The 21,017-nt window shown below is 34.5% G+C and overlaps 1 protein-coding gene across 2 annotated transcripts; it reads left to right on the forward strand.

Annotated features, from left to right (window-relative positions):
- The first annotated feature begins 61 nt into the window (after positions 1–61).
- LOC132705495 (uncharacterized) lies at positions 62–20,096 on the forward strand. Of its 2 annotated transcripts, none has more exons than XM_060676097.1 (4): positions 62–230; positions 4,228–4,660; positions 5,592–5,741; positions 19,953–20,096. In XM_060676097.1, exons 1-3 carry the CDS (start codon positions 90–92, stop codon positions 5,729–5,731), a joined length of 714 nt encoding a protein of 237 aa, XP_060532080.1. In that variant the 5' UTR covers positions 62–89; the 3' UTR covers positions 5,732–5,741; positions 19,953–20,096. The 2 variants fall into 2 exon arrangements, with proteins under 2 accessions (XP_060532080.1, XP_060532081.1); XM_060676098.1 differs by lacking the exon at positions 19,953–20,096 and adding an exon at positions 7,403–7,784.
- Positions 20,097–21,017: the final 921 nt, after the last annotated feature.

The raw sequence follows: 21,017 nt of genomic DNA on the forward strand, positions 1-21,017 counted from the left end.
AGTCTAACGACAATGTGGAGCAAAGGTCACGAGGATAAAGATAAAAGTGGCGAAGCTTATTGCCTCACAACTTGACCAACTCGAGCAGAATGTGTGCATATTTAACGGATTTCGTCCTCTTGGTATGCATCGGGGTAGCGTCTTGTCAGTCGTATGGATACGACCCCTACGGAATAAATTCCCAACCCTACCCCTACGCGCCGGCCCAGAATTATAATCCTTTATTGGCGGTAAGTTGGGATGCATGTTATCGGGCGCGATAGAAGACGTATTAGTTAGTTAGACGTGCCTTATTAGTATGATAAATTTTATCGGACTGAGGTGGCTTTTACTTGATGAAAATCCAATTAACACAAATTAAATTAGAACAAAAAATGGCCAGATTTTCACAGTGTTTAATGCTTTATGGCAGCTTAATACTAGCAGTAAATTCAATGATCTTTCACATATGTCTATGGTAAAATCAATCATTGCTACCCATTTTCTAGAATATATTACAAAAACCAAACACTTTCTTAATCCATATATATATATATATATATGCAAGATTTATATATATATATATATATATATATATATGCAAGATTTGCAGGATTCCAGTCGGATTCAGGATTCCAGTCGGAGTTCAACGAGCGAACGGATGATATCCCGGAATATAGTGTCATCATATATATATATATATATATATATATATATATATATATATATATATATATATATATATATATATATATATATATATATATATATATATATATATATATATATATATATATATATATATATATATATATATATATATATATATATATATATATATATATATATATATATATATATATATATATATATATATATATATATATATATATATATATATATATATATATATATATGGGGGGTGCGGCCTCCCCTGTGATTGCTGAGATTGTTATGAACAAATTACTTTATTATGTGATACACAGAGTTAGTTTTGAATTCCCCTTCATATATCAATATGTGGATGATTTATTAACAGCAGTTCCACTTAACCTCATCGAATCCATATATATATATATATATATATATATATATATATATATATATATATATATATATATATATATATATATATATATATATATATATATATATATATATATATATGGGGGGTGCGGCCTCCCCTGTGATTGCTGAGATTGTTATGAACAAATTACTTTATTATGTGATACACAGAGTTAGTTTTGAATTCCCCTTCATATATCAATATGTGGATGATTTATTAACAGCAGTTCCACTTAACCTCATCGAATCCAATATATATATATATATATATATATATATATATATATATATATATATATATATATATATATATATATATATATATATATATATATATATATATATATATATATATATATATATATATATATATATGGGGGGTGCGGCCTCCCCTGTGATTGCTGAGATTGTTATGAACAAATTACTTTATTATGTGATACACAGAGTTAGTTTTGAATTCCCCTTCATATATCAATATGTGGATGATTTATTAACAGCAGTTCCATTTAACCTCATCGAATCCACACTTGAAATTTTCAATTCCTTTCATTCCGATCTCACTTTCACGGTGGAGACGGAGACAGATCGTTCAGTCCCTTTCCTTGACACAAAGGTCATTCGCACTAGTGAAAATTTAGTTATTCTTGATTGGCATAGAAAAGTTACTAGTTCCGGTAGATACATTCCTTTCACATCGTATCACCCTAAAAAACAAAAGATCAATTTGATTGTAGCATTGATTGATCGTATAAAAAAAATTTGTCACCATAGTCTGTTAAATAAGAACTTAATGTTATTAAGGAACCTACTAATTAATAATAAATACCCACCATCGTTAATAAATAAAATTCTCTCCTGTAATAGTGCCACTACAGACCTGCCTAATGCTTTACAACCACAGCTTAATGTTAATAATGAGTTGCCTAGTTTTGGCAAACTACAGTATATAGATAGATTGTCCCCGGCTCTGATTAGGATCTTTAAAGATACTAATATAAAAATTGCCAATTACAACTTAAGACCCCTCAAATCTTTCTATTCCAATCTTAAAGACATTACCCCATCGTTACATAAGTCAGACGTTGCTCTTGCAATTTAATTTACATTGGTCATACTTCACAGAAGTTAAAAAAACGGCTAACACTTCATAAAAGTGATTGTAAGTTAAAACCAAATATTACTAGTTTAAGTGCTCATGTCAATGATACCGGACATAGTGTCATGTACGATGAAGCGGTAGTATTAAAGAGTGAAAAGAACCTCTTCAAACGTAAGTTTTTAGAGATGTGTTATATTAACTGTTGTAGTAATAGCCTCAACAGAAAGAAGGATGTTGAGGGTCTTAGTAGCATCTACACCTATCTTCTTAATCAGAGTCGTACTGCGAAGCATAAGCTACCAGAGTTTTTTGATACGGTCAGGTTGTAGTGGGTTGCTAAATTTGTTGCTATTAATGTTTAAAAAACAGTTTCCTTTCTTTGTTTCTTTCTCCCCGTCCTAAAGGATTGTTTCTAATTACCCTTAACGTTAACTTCAATAATGTAAACATAGTTATATAAATAGTGTACAATGGGTGCATATTTGAAAGAATTCTTGTTTAAAATTCCCTCCCTTGTTTGGTGTTTTACATATGTTATGGTTGGCTGTACAGTTGGTATCATTGACTGGTTTTTTGGTTGTGGCTTTTTTAGGTTATTGCGAATTGTTAATAAGTTCCCGCACATTTAGTTTTCCTTTTCTCGACAATACGGAGTGTCAGTTGTAACAAATCGGCCTTTTTTTTCATCTTTTAAAATTTTATCAATCCGGATATTTTATTGACCTTAACGTTTTATGTTAGTGGGATTGTTTTGTAACGTTGTGGTGGATGTTAATATTTTTTTTACAATTGTAAATTTTTTCCATAAATTTCATCCATCGAGTGTTATGTTGATAGTTAGAGCGGGCGAAACACTTTATTTTATATACCAATGTCATCTCTCTATATGAAGAGGTTGAAAGAGGCGTGTTGTGTAAGTTTTTTTCACTATTTTTTGGTTAGATTGTTAACTCTGATGAAGTGTTTTTTTTTTGTTCTCTATATGACTTAGTGTCCTGATGAAGCCTGTATCCATGGGCGAAAGCTAGATATTACAATAAATTGCCACTTTGCTTTGAGCTTCAACATCTTTTATTGCTCCCTTTACGGCTATCCATCGAAGTTGGGGTGATCCCAATAATTAACAGTTTGTTTGTGTGTTACCAGTAGCCCCGTTACTGTCCTTCGCTTTATATATATATATATATATATATATATATATATATATATATATATATATATATATATATATATATATATACATATATATATATATATATATATATATATATATATATATATATATATATATATATATATATATATATAATATATATATATAGTATATTGTATGATCCCACCGAATTATATCAAAAACAAATCAAAACAGTAATTACCGATTCCTTACTTTATAATGACAAGGATAAATACCAACTAATAATCATGAACCCTCAACCTGCCAAGTTATATTCTTTAATTAAATTACGCAAACAGCAAATGCCAATAAGGCCTGTAGTTTCTTTTGTAACAGCACAATCAGTTAAATTTTCAACAAGATTAATTAAAATTTTAGAACATAATACTTCCTTTAAGCCTAGATATGCTATCAAAAATTCATTCGAACTAATTAACAAGGTTAAAGACCTAAGAATTGTAGTTTCATTTGACGTTCAAAACTTATTTCCTAGCATTCCACCAATTGACGTAACAAACATAATAGACAATATTCTCACGCAGAGACAAGTTAACCCTATCATAAAACAAGAATTGGAATTTAATGGACAGATTTACATCTCTAAGGAATGTTTGGTTATGGGAAACCCACTTAGTCCACTACTTGCAGAAATTTTCACGGACCATTTAGAAAATATCATACATAAACCTCCTCCGGTGGTATAGATACGTAGATGATGTTTTTGCTTGTTTCACTGGAACCTAAAGACAACTACAGTCCTTTTTGAACCATATTAACTCGATACATAACCGCATAAAATTTACTATAGAGACGGAACAAGATAACTCTGTAAACTTTCTGTTAGTTAGTTAGAAGTTTCCGTCCTGTACTAATTTCCCTTTCTGTGTTTAAAAAATGTTTAATAATTTAGGTTTTGAATCAACCGTACAGGCTGCCGCAAGGATACAACCCCGGACCGCCATCTTGGCCTTATCGGTATGGTTATCCGGCACAAAACATGGCCCCGAGTAACGTCCGAGCCGAGATAATAGACGTATCGCCGGAGTACCAGCGTCAAGTGCTAGGTTTACCCGATCGTGGCGATTCTTTTTACGCAAGACACTCTCAGCCTAGACGTTACAAAGTCAGCATTAATTCCGACACTAAGAACTTCACCAGCGTGCCGACGAACATATCCAAGACTTACGTAGACGAGAAAGTTTACAACAGCACCATCAGCAGGACGATAGTTCACGATCCTAGCAGGAAAATCGAACCCATCCGCATACAAATAGTCAACGGAGTCGAGGTAACTACAGAGATAAACTACGGAAGCGACAGGGAAAATTCTACCGGAAAAGAAGGTTAGTGTAATACTAATTACAGGCTGGTGTTGGCTTCTTCGGCGCTTAATTGAAACTGTCAAACGGCACTAAGAAAAGTTCTTTAGAATTAAATGAACATTTTTGCTATATTATCTTATGCAAATGTCAGAAAAAACAAACTACGATCGCAAGCTGTCAAAATGACGGCGATATTATTTTTAGCAACTAATCAAAACTAAAGATATGCACCGTAAGGTTATACAGAGGAAGAAAAACGCCAAGTAATAAAAGCATATTATTCAAACAATAAAAATATTAATAATTAATGCTAAACATTTTCCACATAACCTAGATTTTTTTTTAGATTTTCTATACATCGGACAATATTAATAGAGGAGGTGATAAAATCAGAGTTTTCTCTGTTTAGATCCTGTAAAACGATATTAAGTCTTTTTCTTATCACAGGCGTATTATCCCCACAAAAAAAATGTCACGAGGATTCAGGTCGGGGCTATCGGCAGGCCATTGCTTACCTATCCAAAGTCTTTTTTTATCATTGAGATGATGCGCCATCTTTTTCATTGTGTGTCATTTTTCATTTAGGTGGGTATAATATTAAATTGATCTAAGACATCAATATCTTTGGTAAATAGGGATTCTACGTCGAAACTAGAATATCTTGTGTATCTAATGTAATGCTTTTTAATTGTTCCATGAAGTGAAAGGAATTGAGTGCGAAACTGTCACTTTTCCCTGCAAAGGGTTTTGGTGGAAACTAAATATTTTGCTAAAGAATATGTTGGGGAACCCATGATGCTGACAATAGGTCGAAGGGGTAATCTTGGTTTGTAAATCGGAGAGCGTCTACCGATCATTAAGGACATTAAGGACATAGGACGATAGCGTTGTAGTACTCCTCCAGAACTTTGCCGATATTTGAAAGCTTTCGTTTTTCCCATGTCCCTCGCAGTTACGCCCAAAGGCAGGAGGTTTATGGACGTCCCATCGTCATGCCCGAAGGGCACCGTACGTACCCACAAAGGAACTTGCCTGGAACCGTTCTCCCTACGCGAGTTTAATGCTACCTCGACCAAGGACACCACCGGTTGAAAACAAACAGGTGAGTAGTACGGTAAGAGTTGGTGACAAAATCTCACGCCATAATACGAAAACGTTTTACTTGACAAAGATTCTAACATTTCAGACAATTCTTACAGATACGTCAACAAATTCGTAGCACTTAAAATATGTTGATAATTCGGCAGCTTTCGCTAGATCCATGAGATGATTAAATTTGTCCTTGGTTTGATTTCTTAACACCCGAGTAGTATCTGAAACGAAAAACAGAAGCGTAAAGGAGAATCCTATGCACAATGCGTACAATTTTCATAGTACGAGGTCCACTTAAAAAGTTTCCAACGAGACAATTTTTTCTAAAATTACACATTGCGTTTTTCTCTGCAAAATAATTGTTCACGGTGATTGCATCCTCACTAGAAAAAGTCGCTTGGGGCTAGATCTGGTGAGCGCGGAGGATGGTCACGCCGTTATGATTTAAAATGTGACAAACACGTTCTTCGGACATTTTCTTCACTTCACTTTAATTAGTCTAAAAGCCACGTGCCCGAAATGCTATTCTAAATAAAGCCAGAACTATTTGTTTAAAACTAAACCATTTCTTCAATTTTTCACCGACACCACAGACCTATGTAAATAAACGTAAATAAAACAAAACAAATCATAACAAAAGTTTTTTATTCGTAGATACACACATTGATACTTACGTAGTAAATTGCAAAACTTAAAATCTTACAGTCATAGAGTATTCTTTGCGATTATATTATAATATAATTAATAATTCAACAATACCGACAATAGATTCAGATAATAGCAACTTGAACAATACACGATTCGTAAATTAACAAACAATTTGCAAATTTCTAAAAACAAAAAAGAAAATTGTGTCTTTTATCTCTAAACGTACCTTTAAAAGTGGAAAAAACAACCTATAACAACCTCTGAAATATTTTTTAGGATTTTGAAGCCAGCCCAAATTTTTTTCTTAAATTTTCTTTCACTGTTGGGTCAGAAAGTTTCCTAGAGAGTTGTTGGTTGTTGTGGTAGTTGAGTATTTGGATAATTTTGTTTAGATAATTGAACAGGTAAATTGCTGTTACTATACAATAAAATGCAGTAAAAATACTAAAAGATGTCTTCCATTGCCATTATTTTTAACTTACACTTAAAGATTAGGCGAATAGCTAAACAATATCACGTTAAAACTGTATTTAAATCTGGATCAACATTAAGAAGTTTACTCACAAAAACAAATCCTGAAACGACTCAAGAGAAAGAGTGTATCTACCAGATACCCTGTGAATGCGAAGAATCATATATTGGCGTGGATATACCAACAATTTGGCAACCTTTAATAAGGCGCACCAATGCTGGCGTTCTAGATGAACAACTTCACGCTTGACTACACCCGACCCCGTCATCGATGGGCGCCCTCGCCTAGTATATAAACCTTGTAGCCTTAGAATCAAGTTTAATTTACACTTGATAACGGGTAGTGATACAATTGTCCGAAATGTTAAAAAAGGTGTAAGTTAAAAATAAAGGCAATGGAAGTTCGACATCCTTTTAGTAGTTCTACCAAAATGCAGTAAATTCTCTACCATTCTAAAATTCCACATATTGTTCAAGACAAGCAAAAAATGCATTCTAAATGGCCATATTTCTATGTTAAGCCAAACAATGTTAATTTTTGCTAACTTCTAGATTCCTCCAGCGTCGGTGAAAGGATTTTTTTTTGTTTCTCCTGTGTTTCGTGAGTCAGTGGATCCGGACCAAAGATGTTAAATTTTTATATTTATTATTAATGAAATTTTTTCCAAGAATTACATTTTAAAATAAGCATTCAATAGTTATTATTTTCAATATTTTATATACAAGCACACACACCCCAAGCACAACCCAACCGCGCAAGCACAGACCCACAACATGGCACAGACAACTAAATGTAAGCTCTCTCTTAACAAAGGGGCCCTTACGAAACGAAATGCAACAAGCGGTTGTGGCGGAAGCTGCAATAAATTTCTTCTTCTTCGATTTAACTTAAACGTCTAACTCATTCCTTTATCCGTGGGTACGCCGCGCACAGTATAAACTAACCTTTCCGTCACGCTCCGAAGATTTTTTTGCAACCCATATTTCCGACGTTAACGTAGCCGAGCTTGCACTTAGACGTCCAGAATAGTTGGCCCTCCTTCGGCCTCGCAGTTCGATTATTTAGGTGCGTTTCATATTCGACGAAAACGGGCGCGGCGATAACGACCAAGGAGAGCAGTACGATGACGAAAACGTAAACGCGACTCATTTTTGGCGACTACGGTTGTTCCACTTTGTACCGGTATTTCTAATCGAGTTCAAAGCCGACGCTATAGACCGGTTGTTTTAGAATAAAAAAAAATCCCACGTCCCACCATAAACGTTACGAAAGATCGAATGAATTTTACAATTATTACAATTTTTACCAGCATTAATTTATTATAGATTGTATTGTTTTACATAAATAATAAAAACAAACCAACCAAATTGTGCTGTCGCTATCGTTAAAGGATATAAACTGCACTCTAAAGTCACCATTGACATGTTCTCTCCAATTGCGCTCTGCTACTAGATCCCATTCCGATTTGATTACGTCAATCACGTGGCCGAGTTTATATTATCGCTTCTTACTTTTTAAAATTCGTCCCGTATCATTCGACGGGATTCAAATCGCTGCATGAGATGGTAATCTTGCATCATTTTTAATACGATTTCGTTTTTAAAACCTTAACTACTCGCGCCATCTAACGTGCCGAAGTGAAAGTAAACCATTGTCGCGTTGTGCTTCCTATTAGTTTTACGGTTCAACGCCAGAGGCAGGGCGGCCGAGGACGTGTGTGTTCGATGGTCGGTGATCTTTGGGGGTAGAGAACGAGAAATAAAGTTTTTTTTTGGATTTGCCTGGTAGTTTTTCTGAAGCGGGACCGCGCAGGTACATTCATAGGATGTCGGAAAAAAAAAAACATGAAAGTCGACAAACTTGAAAGTTTGGGAATAAACTGTTCTATTTATAAACATAAAAAACCTAAACATAATAATAACACATATCAACCTTCTATCTTCATTTTAAATTTGCCAAAAACTAAATTATCAGACATCCGAAATGCTGGCGAAACTCTTCGTGTCTTGCAAAATGGCTTGTAACAAGTGGAAAATTTAATGGTTTATGGATTGAAATGGGTCACGTTGGCTCGTTGAAGCCTTATTGGTATGCAAAATATCGTTGCCTTCGTCCTCACCTTCACTCTTCTATCAATTCCTTGTGTAGTCTCCGATTCAACGTTATCGGGGTCTCCCTTTTTTATGCCGCTACATCTACCACTATAATTTTTCGGTCCATGTTGCCGCAGAATTCCATTCCTTCCTTTATTTCCTCGGCCCCACGATAAAATATATATACAAAAAGCAAATATTTGTCACTGAACTTTAAAGTTAATATCACTGCGCAAAATTTCTGTATTGGCAGTTATCAGCTTTCCACGTCGACAATCTTTTCCCACGTTCTGTCTCTTCACAACTAATCCACTCCGGGGGTTTTTCTTTTTTTTTATAGACACACGAGTTATATTTCAGTACTTTCATGTCGATCCCTTCTTCGTGCGGGAAGCTAATACCCATACAAATTTATCACTTGCGTCTGCGAATAACAATACACGATTAAATAATATTTAATCGCAAGTAAAAAATTCGATTCAATTCCGTAGAAAACTCAGGAAAAAACTGCTGTATTATTATTCAAAACAAACTGAAACTCCAGAATAATGTCGACTGTCAAAAAAGTCGGTCGTGCCAACCGATTATATTTAACGAAATCAACCAATCTAACAGCAGTTACAAACTAATATTTCGACTTGGAAACAATTCCAAAAACACACAGTAAATGTACTTACTATTAGATGCGAATAGGATGTGGTCGGATATTGTTGTACTACCAGAGATCTAACACACGCGTCGAAAACGAATTTGTCACGCATCCCGCCTAGGGTTTTGTCTCATCGTTATTTTTAGAGCCGACTTACGGGTTCACCGATTTGTGGAAATCCGATATGCGATAGGATTAAGTGTCGTTAGAAGTAAAAGTGCGTAGTTTAGTAATGCGCACTAAGTTATAGTCCATCACACGATAAACTGTCATGAGTTGTCTGGTCTGTCATAAACGAGGCCTTTATACTCAATAAACCAATAAAAACCTTATTTAAAAAGAAGATATATTTATTTTAGTAGCGTATTAGTAGTTGCATTAACGAGATCCAACTAAAATTAATACCAGGGAACAGTCGGCAAATAATTATTAAAAAAACTCAATCTTTAACAACGTATATCATGGACCACAGACCTATTTGAATAAATATAAGTGAAACAGGAAAAAGAGATTGTAACATTTTTTTTTTATTTATTGATTCTTACATAGAAATGTGCAAAAATCTTATCTGTCATTATAACAAAAAATAAATAAAATAATAATAATTCAAGAATACCAGTTATAGAAACAATTGATAAATATATGTTTTTTGAACTTTCCGGAAAGAAAATTGTGTCTTTTATCTGTACAAAATTCTAATTATTCTGTTGATTTTGAGTATTTTTGTCATCACATCGCATACAAAATTTCGATTAGTTTTTGAGAAACATTTCAATTTTTTTACGGAAAAACAGATCTTTGCAAAAATGTTGGTTTTTTAAAAACAGTAATTACTTAAATTCAATATAAAACCAACAACTAATACCAGTAAATAGAACTTATTATTTATCTTTTTCTTTTAATGACCTCTTTCAATTCACTTTGGAACTTTCGCAAAATCGATGTAATTTAATTATGAATGCACCCTGTGTCCTTCACATCTCGCCGAACTTCAAAGTTACGGAAACTTGGGTAAATACTAAAATTTGTACTGGTAATTGCAATTTAAAAGGATATTTTTTCAAATATCTCGCGCCCCCCGTATTATAGACGAAACCTTAAACTCTCTCTCGACACAGTTTACGATACTGTTCATATCAAATTGTCACATCTTTAAAAGTTTTTTAATTTATCGCTAATAATTCACCCACAAAAGCGGTGGATCTATTAAAATTTTTTGCCCACAAACAACGACACTGTATATTAGTCCAACAACGTTTGAAATAGAGGCTATAGCCCTGGATCTCCTTAGTATGAATGTCAATTTTTTCCAATCGGATGAACGGTTTTGGAGGAATATATGTTTTTCTGGATGACAAAATAACCAAAAAAAAAAACTTTGCGTTAATTGATTGCACCCAATTTAAAGAGTCTAAATGCGGGTCCAGACTTCTACTTCTCTCCCAAGTCTGAAGTCTGTAGCTGCAAATTTGGGGCACTCATCATGTTTTTTAATATTGCACGGAATATCGCAAACACGCTGTACAATACTTAAAAACCTTGAATACAAATGTTCTAGCTGTGTATATGGGCTATATCATCATGTAAAAGAAACTGACATCTAAAACACAGATTTTTAATTATCGGCAATTTGCAATAATAGGGGGCCCTCTTTTGAATTGTTAAAGTTCTTGATTTATGGAGTGCTGGACTATACCACACATAAGTTTAATTATTCAGTTTTCGAATCGTGGCGGCACGATAAATCCCCAATACATTTATTTTTTATCTATTTATTGATAAAAGTTACCACGTACCATTTTATCACGGTCTTGCATTCACCGTTAAACACCCTGACTTTGTTTTTACCGCATTTGGGCTTAGTCTTGACTATGTTAGCGCCCCTGACGTCCTCCGCGGGACTTAAAAACCTTTCGTATTCCATCCAGTCGCAGTTCACGACCACCGCACAGACACCCACTAAAATAACGACAGCCATCGGAAACTGTCCGAGCATTTTGACTTCTCCGTGTACGTCAGGTATAAATATTATTTCAAAAGATTAGGAATTTATACCGTGGTTAGTACACGACTTGAGATAATACCTCTTAACCCAAATCTTTCCGAGAAGTACGAACGGTCTTGACGTTTAAATCAATCGCAATAGAACCTTATATAATCGTTAAAACATTATAAGCGTCCTGTGAAAGCCGTAATCTATATAAATAGCCTGCTTTCGATTAACATTAATATTATACAGACTGATCTAAATTAACCGATCGTCAAAGTCAGCAACTTAACTGAATATAGGGCTTGTTGAATGGTCGTTGGTGGTCCCAGATCAACTTCTTCTTCGTCTTGGTGCTCTTCCTCACCCTTTCTTGCTTGTTGTAATATGGCTCCCTCTGTCAAGTCTGCTGTTGTAGGCAAATCCTGATCTGCCCCATAAAATCTTGCAACTACTCACTTGTACACGTAATGGTTGTTTGAAACTGCTTTCTTCACTTGCTTAGTGGCTGATCATCTTCCAATTCCTGTTCGCATTCTGTCTCGGTAATAAGTCCCGCATGATGATAGGAGTGTTGAATTGTTTCTGCTGTCATCTTTTTTCAAGCTTTGCTAATACAGTTGACTGCATCTAGCATATTAATAGAAAATTTGTCTTCGGAGTCGATCATTTCCAATAAAATGTTTTATCTGTATCGACTCTTAAGGCTTTTTATTACTCTCTGGTCCATCGGCTGTTTTCTTTTTTCTCTCTCTCTTTATCTGGGGTCATTTTGTAAAAAAATACCAGTTTCGTCAGCATTAAAAATGTCGTCAGCAGGGTACTTTTCTGCTAGTTTTGGCCACGTCTTCTCCAGCCATTCGTTAGTGACGTTTCTGTCGACATCACTTGCTTCGCCACTTAACTGTCCATAATTTATACCATGTCTCTGAACTTTCTTCAACCATCCTTATGGAGCCTTGAAATCGATAGTTTTACGATAGGTCCAGAGGTAAGACGTTGCTGTTGGAACCACTGTTGGCTTTCTTAGTTTTTTACTAGAACTGCCTGCCGTTTCAGCCGGAATGATTTTTTCTTTGCACTTCTAAATCGTGGATACAGTCGACGGCGAAGTCCGTATCGACGTCCCAGATCACTTTTCTTTTCTCCCCGTTCTATCTAACGAATTAAAGCAACGTACTTTGTTAAAGACTGTTCATAGATATAAGAAACTGATACGAATTACGGAACCAGCACGTTCAGTGAGAATCAATTAAACATTGTTTATAACTTTCTTAGTTTGAATAGAATAGTGTTTTCTACATTTGGGCGGGAGCATCTCCTGAGATACACTAGACTCGCACATATTTTGCATAATTCGCACACGATTCAACACACGCTCTATTACACACGAAATAAGAATGATTACTAATAAACTTAAACTAAGTAGTATACCGAACCAAAGAATATTAAACACAGGTAGGTATAAAATTATTTTCTATTACGGACCAAAATTTTACCTGAATTTAAATGCCGTAGGTAATAATCTTAATCTTAATGACCACCCTTGGATAATCCCATTCAAAAGCAATTGGTCACTTTCTTATGTCTATGAACAGACTATACCTGACGTGCCCTTTCTTCTTTCGGTATAGAGAGTGAGTGGATTAATAGATGACTTTGTATGGAGACCTAACAGTACAATAAATTTTGTTCGTAATACAGAGTTTCACTCTATATTTCTAGAATATTTGGTAGAAAACGCTATTTCTTTATACGCGTGTGGCTTACCTATGACTGGCTAAACGTATTGCATACATTTCCCTTTGACCATAACGTAACCCGATTTGCATCCGGTAGAGCAAAGGATACACCTCAAACTCGCAACATCTGCCTCCCTACCCGCGCTAGAAGCTCCGAAAACCTTCCGGTACCATTCTTGGAACGATACCGCCCCCGAGATCGCCGGAACGAACAGCACCAAGATGCACAAAAAATACGCCGACACTCTCATTCCACGTGAATGCAAATAAAGTCGTAGATAAGCGCGATTAATTTCACATACAATAAACTTTCGGGGAAAATTATTTATTTTGTGCGAAAAATCTCGTCAACTATCACAAGCGTTTTAATAGTCAATATACAGGGCGTTGTTTTATTAATCGGGTCGATTAATAAAACAACGCCATGCAGGAACTAGTGTTTTGGAGGAAATGGAAATTTTTACTCCCCAGGGAGAAATCTGCGTCCTGTCCGTCGGGAATTGCAAAAATTTGTTTTCTCTTTCGACTTAACAATAAATAAGTAAAAAAAGCTTGCCTAAAATGCTCAAATGTTTTCTAATCGAATATCGAGAATCAAGGGGGCGACTTTAAAAAGAAAACTTCATACGAACATAAAAGTAAAGTTGTATGTATCAAGTGCCATTGTATAGTGTAAGATCTTGTTAAAATACACCAGTGGCGGGCGCACGAAATTTCACCTGTCTGTTTTGGCAGACATTGATGCTACGCCACCGATTCCCCTTGAAATAAAAATTATTGTTACAATGTACTGTTTTCGCTTTAAAAAAAAAGCCGTTTCCGGTTTTTATTTTCAATTGAAAACCATGCGATTGACTAACAAATTTTCAGAGATCGAGCGAATGCAAATGTTTTAGGAAATCGGCGGCGCTTATGGGCGAATAATGTTTTGGTTAACTATAAGTCGAGAACCTTTTCTTGATGTCTATCTAAAACAAAATATTTAGTTTTTAGTTGGCAACCTTTGTCCTTCAGAAAAAATTATATTAGAAGACTGTTATTTTTTGCTTTTACAGTTTTAATGAAATAACATAGCATCCTAACAACAAGTTGAAAAATACACTATTTTTATTAAAAAAAAAAGTAGCCAAAAACTAACACACAGAAAAATGTTATGCGATAAGCTACGATTAAAATCTAGTGGACTAGTCCGTAAGCAAAGTGACATTTATGATTTAAGTTTCCTTCAGAAAGTTTACATACCGTTGAACTTTAGTGGTTTTTACAGTTTTTATGCCAAGACCAATACATTTTTTATACTATATATATATATATATATATATATATATATATATATATATATATATATATATATATATATATATATATATATATATATATATACAGGGTTTTTCACTTAAAACTCCGCACGCCAATAAGTCCAAAACGAAAAGAAATATTTAATTTATGTAAAAAGTAGTAAAAGTGTGGGGTCAAGTAGATATTTCCTAAAGTTTAAAAAATTCGACGCCTGCAAAGAGCTGGGCGTCGCGACGCGTCGAAAAATTATTCGATTGCAGCGACTTTGGAAATACGCGCATACAAAAGTACATATTATTTAAAAACTTTTTTGTTATTTACTCAAACTTATTTACTTTACCCGTTTCTAAGTTATACCGATTTAAAGTAAACATTTCTTGATTAATAAAAAATGTGAATAACGCTTATTTTTACAAGTATGCCATGAATGTTAGTTACTATGGCAACCATTGTTATCGCAGTTGTTTTAAGTGCAATTACAAACGTAAGTTGTTATTGCTGTATTAAAAAATTGTCACATTTTGTCACAAGAAATATCCAAATTTGTTCGGTTTAAAAAAAACTAAGAATTATTATGTGAAAATGGTGCAATTTAGCAATGAGGAAAAAGTAGACATGTTACTGGTGTGTGGAGAATGCAGATGCAATTGTAGAGAAGCAAAAAGAGTTTACGCACGGCGTTATCCGCATAGAAGAGTCCCCGATGCAAAAACCTTTTCAAGTTTATGTAAAAACTTAAGAGAATATGGCAGCTTCATAAAACCTAAAAGAGATAGGAACAGGACGGCTACAAATGATGAAAATACTGCTGATAATAACCCCAAGATATCCCTATCAGAGATAAAAGAAAATACCGGTGTTACCATAAGTTCTTCGTGGAGAATTCTACATAGAAACTCTTTTCACCCGTACAAAAGTAAACTAGTTCATAAACTAGAACCAGGCGATTATGCTAGAAGAATGTATTTCTTAGCGACATTGTCCGATTTGTATAGCCAAGATGCAAATTTTCTCTCGAAAATTTTATGGAACGACGAAAGTCGATTTCAAAATAATGGAATCGTTAATAGACACAACTGTCGTTTTTGGTCCGAAAACCATCCTCGTTGGATTACAGAAAGAGGTAACCAACGAATTTTTAGTATCAATGTTTGGTACGGCATATTAAATGGATTCCTTATTGGACCTTACTTTTACGAAGGAACTTTAAATGCAGATCGCTATTTAAGATATCTTCAAACTACACTTCCGGAACTATTAGAAGAAGTGCCTCTTGACACTAGAATGAATATGTGGCTACAGCAGGATGGAGCGCATGCACATAATGCCCAAATAGTAACGAGGTATTTGAACCGAGAATATCCCAATAGATGGTTTGGTACTAATGGACCGGTAAGGTGGCCGGCGAGGTCCCCGGACATTACACCACCAGATTATTTTCTTTGGGGCTACCTAAAAAACGTTATCTATGAAAAACCTATCGAAGATATGGCTGATCTCATTAACAAAATTAGTGCAGCGTGTGCCGCTATCACAAGGAGGACTCTCCTACAAGTGACCCAAGCTCATCTGTTAAAAGTTTTTGATAGTTGTGTTCGAGCAGATGGACATAATTTTGAACAAAATTTTTGAAATGTCTTATTATGTAGTTAATTGCAATAATAATTTTGGTAATTAACTTGTAGGTATTTTACTGTTTTTTCATTTATTTATCATGTTATCAGAACTAAATCGATAAAAAATAATAAATAAAATCATACTAAAATAGTTGAAATCTATTGTTTGTAATTGCACTTATACTTGTAAAAATAAGCGTTAACCACATTTTTTATTAATCAAGAACTGTTTACTTTAAATCGGTATAACTTAGAAACGGGTAAAGTAAATAAGTTTGAGTAAATAACAAAAAAGTTTTTAAATAATATGTACTTTTGTATGCGCGTATTTCCAAAGTCTCTGCAATCGAATAATCTTTCGACGCGTCGCGACGCCCAGCTCTTTGCAGGCGTCGAATTTTTTAAACTTTAGGAAATATCTACTTGACCCCACACTTTGACTACTTTTTACATAAATTAAATATTTCTTTTCGTTGTGAACTTATTGGCGTGCGGAGTTTTAAGTGAACAACCCTGTATATATATATATATATATATATATATATATATATATATATATATATATATATATATATATATATATATTTATATATATATATATATATATATATATATATATATATATATATATATATATATATATATATATATATATATATATATATATATATATATATATATATATATATATATATATATATATATATATATATATATATATATATATATATATATATATATATATATATATATATATATATATATATATATATATATATATATATATATATATATATATATATATATATACATATAAAAAAGTAATTATAGTTATATATATTTTATTTATTCATTACATAATAGTATATTATGCAACAAGTGTGGTAAACGGCATTTGACTCACGCGTTTATTTGACACGAGCGGAGCGAGTTTTAATAAACGAGTGAGTTGAAAAGTTATTCGAACGTGTTGCATACTATACTTTTACTACAACTGTTAATTTTTGGATACATTTGCGCTAAACAACACGATTACATTGACTGACATGAATATCTCCGAAAACATCCGATTGCTCCCAAATCCGTGCGGTAAAATGACGGAAATGTCCGTTCGTGGGAAACGAAACTGACGTGGTAAAGTGACGCTTCCCGCACGCTAGATCGGTGGGCAATTAGGTATTTTACAGACGGCAGTACAAAAATATTATTTATTAATCTTTATAATTTATATTTTAAGTTAAATCAACTAGGTACAGAGAGGCGAAATTCCGTAGGCCCGCCACTGGTGTGTTTAAAATAAAATTGTAGCACACTAAGTAATGCCTCTTGATACGTAGTGACTGTGTGCCAAATTTCATTAAAATATCGAAAGTGGTTTTGCAGATATAAAAGAAATGTATTTTATTTTTGAAAATTTTACAACCTTACCATATTTATTTACTCACTTACCACTTTACCATCTCAAAAGTTAAGTTGTTTAGGACATATGTTCGTATGAAGGTTTAGGGCATTTGTTTCAATTAGAAAACGGCATAATGAGATAAATTCTAGTTTATTCTATTCTAAAATTCAAGTCACTCCATATTTTTTCATCCAAAACACTACTAGTGTGCGCCATATTGATGGTGTGGAAGAAATTACTTATATACATTATTTTGCGTATATTGTCATTTATTTATGGTTATATATATTTTATTTATTTATTGCTTAAATATTATTTATTTATTTATTATTTGTAAGTTTCACTTTCAAATTTGGCTCAAGAATCGCCCAATTACTCATTGACATCCATTTAGAAAACTCACCCGTATACAAGGGTACAAACAGTAAATGATTTACGGGTGCACCATCAAAAAAAAATTCATCGAGAACCAAACCGGAAGGCGTTCGTATGGCGGTGACGAAACTAGGTAGGTATTTATCGTAAATATCGGTTATCAGGCGTCGGTTATCAAATATTTACCGAGCCAGTTGACAAAAAAAATGGCGCCCAACGTGCGCCGTCGATATTGGCGATAGGCACGGAAACACCTCGCGTTCTGTTAAGCCATGCCGTTAAAAATCAAACTACCATGAAATGGTTCCTGGTGTTCTTCGTCGGACATTGTCTCGCGTACGTAGTGACAGGTGCCTGGATGCCGTACGAACAGTTTTTGAACCGGAATCACCCGGAGGATTTGAGAAAGGCCAACATCTTCAAGGCCAAACAGAACTGCCCCAAAAACCAAGTGCGAGTCTTTCCCGGAGAGTGTAGGGACGCTTTCGGATGATTTCAAAGGTAGTTTGCCCTAAAAGGTAGAATAGGTACATTTTTTCATCGTTTTTACATAGTTTTTAGTATTATTTAAGTTTATCAACTCGCCAAAGTCATTAATTATGCCATTCATAAATTGAATTCTAGTTTATTGATCGAATTCGGGTTTAGGGTACGTGACAAGCTATCCATTTAAAATAAGAATGTATGGTAGCTTAGGGAAAAAACCAAAAATATGGCAACGTTGCCGTTGATACAGAACGACTCTGCGTCTGTTCTCTGTTCTTGGATTTTTGAATCGGGAATTACTTTGAAAAAAATACGCTTCAGATTCGGTGCCATATTAGAAATTGTAATAGGTGTCTCAAGTTTGCAGATATTGACTTCAAATTTGGCAGAGAGCTGAAAGTCCGTGCCCACATCCAGAATGTAGAAACTGGATTTTTTTAAAAAAAATTTTTGGGTTATTTTTGCTGCCATAAAAATAGTTTGCTCGCAAACTAATTAGCCCATCGGTATAAATTTTATTTCGACAATTTTTTCGATTATATACAGGGATTTTCACTTAGGGACGCAAATCTAATAGACTAAAAATCTGCAGGCGGTTTTCGACGAACGCGACGACGTCATTGACTGTCACGGCGCACTGCATAGTTTTATATTTTCTCGTAAACTGTTTGCTCTATCGGGAACATTCATGGACTGGGAAACGTGGGAAATAATTCCGTGAACTGCGTCGAGAGCTACAATTTTTGTATTTTGAGTTTTCGTCCATTATACAGGGGGCGCGAGATATTTGAAAAAATATCATTGTTTCTTCTAATATTGTCACCTATAAATTTCATATACAGGGTGTCAGTAGGCTTGGATAGTGAATTGGCTATTCTTGCAAATGAAACCAACCAAAACTTGATTCGAAGTAACAGTAACGTTTTTTGTTCTGTTTTTTTTTTTAATAACGGCTCCATTGATTTTCGAGTATGTTAGGCAAAAGTTGGTTACATAATTCAAAAAATTTATAATATACGAGGCTGAAATAACAAAATTGAGGTTATTTGATTTGATTTGATTGAGATGTTTTTGGGCCGCCCCGTACGCTTAGTTATTCGGCTAACAGGTTTATCTAAACGTTTCGACGCGACACCGTCTAATCTCGTTCCCCTCAATTCAAAATTTACCTGAAATGAACTCGGTCGCCATCTTTCTAGTCGCGATGCTGTGCCTGCGTCCTTGGCTCGAGGTGGGTGCCGATTTTATCACTTACGGGCAATTTCTGTCGCCGGATGCGACCACCAAAAAGGCGCACCTTCTCTACGTGCCGAAATGTAAACGCGGATTCCTGTACATCCGGAAAGTCGGGTGCAAAAAGATATTCGGCGCGGATTTTTAGCGTCTCGTTCGTGTGAGACACGTACGGCCGATGACAATTTCCCGGCGTCTTAACTGTTGTTTTTGTTTCAGGCGATACCTCGCTGACCCCCGATCCCGACTACGAGAAGCCGCGTTTCGAATATTTTTATTGTATTGTATGTATTTCGTGTATTTTTTATGTATTGTTAAAAAAAAAAACAAGCCCTTGATCTGCGAGCAAAGTTTTACTTCCGTCCGTGCGGTTGCTTGAGGTTTTGGCGGATGCGCCGGGCAACTTTCGGATTAATTTTTTTAAAATTATTACTTACCCGATCTGGAAATTTTCAAATTTTTGGAAGTTACGTATCGAACAATAAAAACAGGAGCCTGGCTTTTAAGGAGAAAAAAAAATGTACCAACACTTTAGAATATATGGAACCTTGAAGAAAGAGAAGATAGACGTTGTCATATTTTGAAAGGTGAAGAGCAAGTTCTGTCAAAGTATGGTTCGGAATAATAGGTGCAGTATTTTTTTATCACAATGTAAATTCCCAACGCTACTTAGAGCTTTTCAATATTATTCATCACTTTGTTGAAAATGAAGTGCCTGAAAGGGAACGACGAAATTTAATTTGACAGCAGGATGGCGCTCCTTATCACGAAAGTCAAGAAACTAGCACCTATTTAAATGCGCACTATAGAGAATGGATTTTGGAGAATGGTAGTTACGCCTGACCTCCAAGTAGCACCGACTTAACTCCCCTAGATAATTTTCTATGGGGTACACTTAAGCATTTAGTGTACAAATATAAGCCGTCAACTGCCGAGGAACCTAAAGGCACTTAAATCATTAAATACAATTAACTTTTGTATTTAACTTTTGGCTCCATCCGCTATAGTTTCGAAGATGTGGTCCATCCTATGAAAATTCTTTTAAAAATTACGTTTTTTGTATTGAATATGACATATACGGGGTGAGTCGATAAGTAGATACCAAGTTCTTTTTTTAAAATGGAACGCCATCTGGTAAAGTCGATTTTCGAATATATTTTCGCTTAAAAAACAAGTCTCGTACCTGCCCAAAATTTCTCGAACTTGTGTTTTAGTAATTTAATAGTTCAGGCGCGCCCATTTTTTTTGTTTTTCTTGCGGCCACTTACGCTTTTGGCGGATGCG

The sequence above is a fragment of the Cylas formicarius genome, unplaced genomic scaffold, assembly GCF_029955315.1.
Source record: "Cylas formicarius isolate icCylForm1 unplaced genomic scaffold, icCylForm1.1 PGA_scaffold_7__23_contigs__length_41026272, whole genome shotgun sequence".
In the NCBI taxonomy this organism is placed as follows: Eukaryota; Metazoa; Arthropoda; class Insecta; order Coleoptera; family Brentidae; genus Cylas; species Cylas formicarius.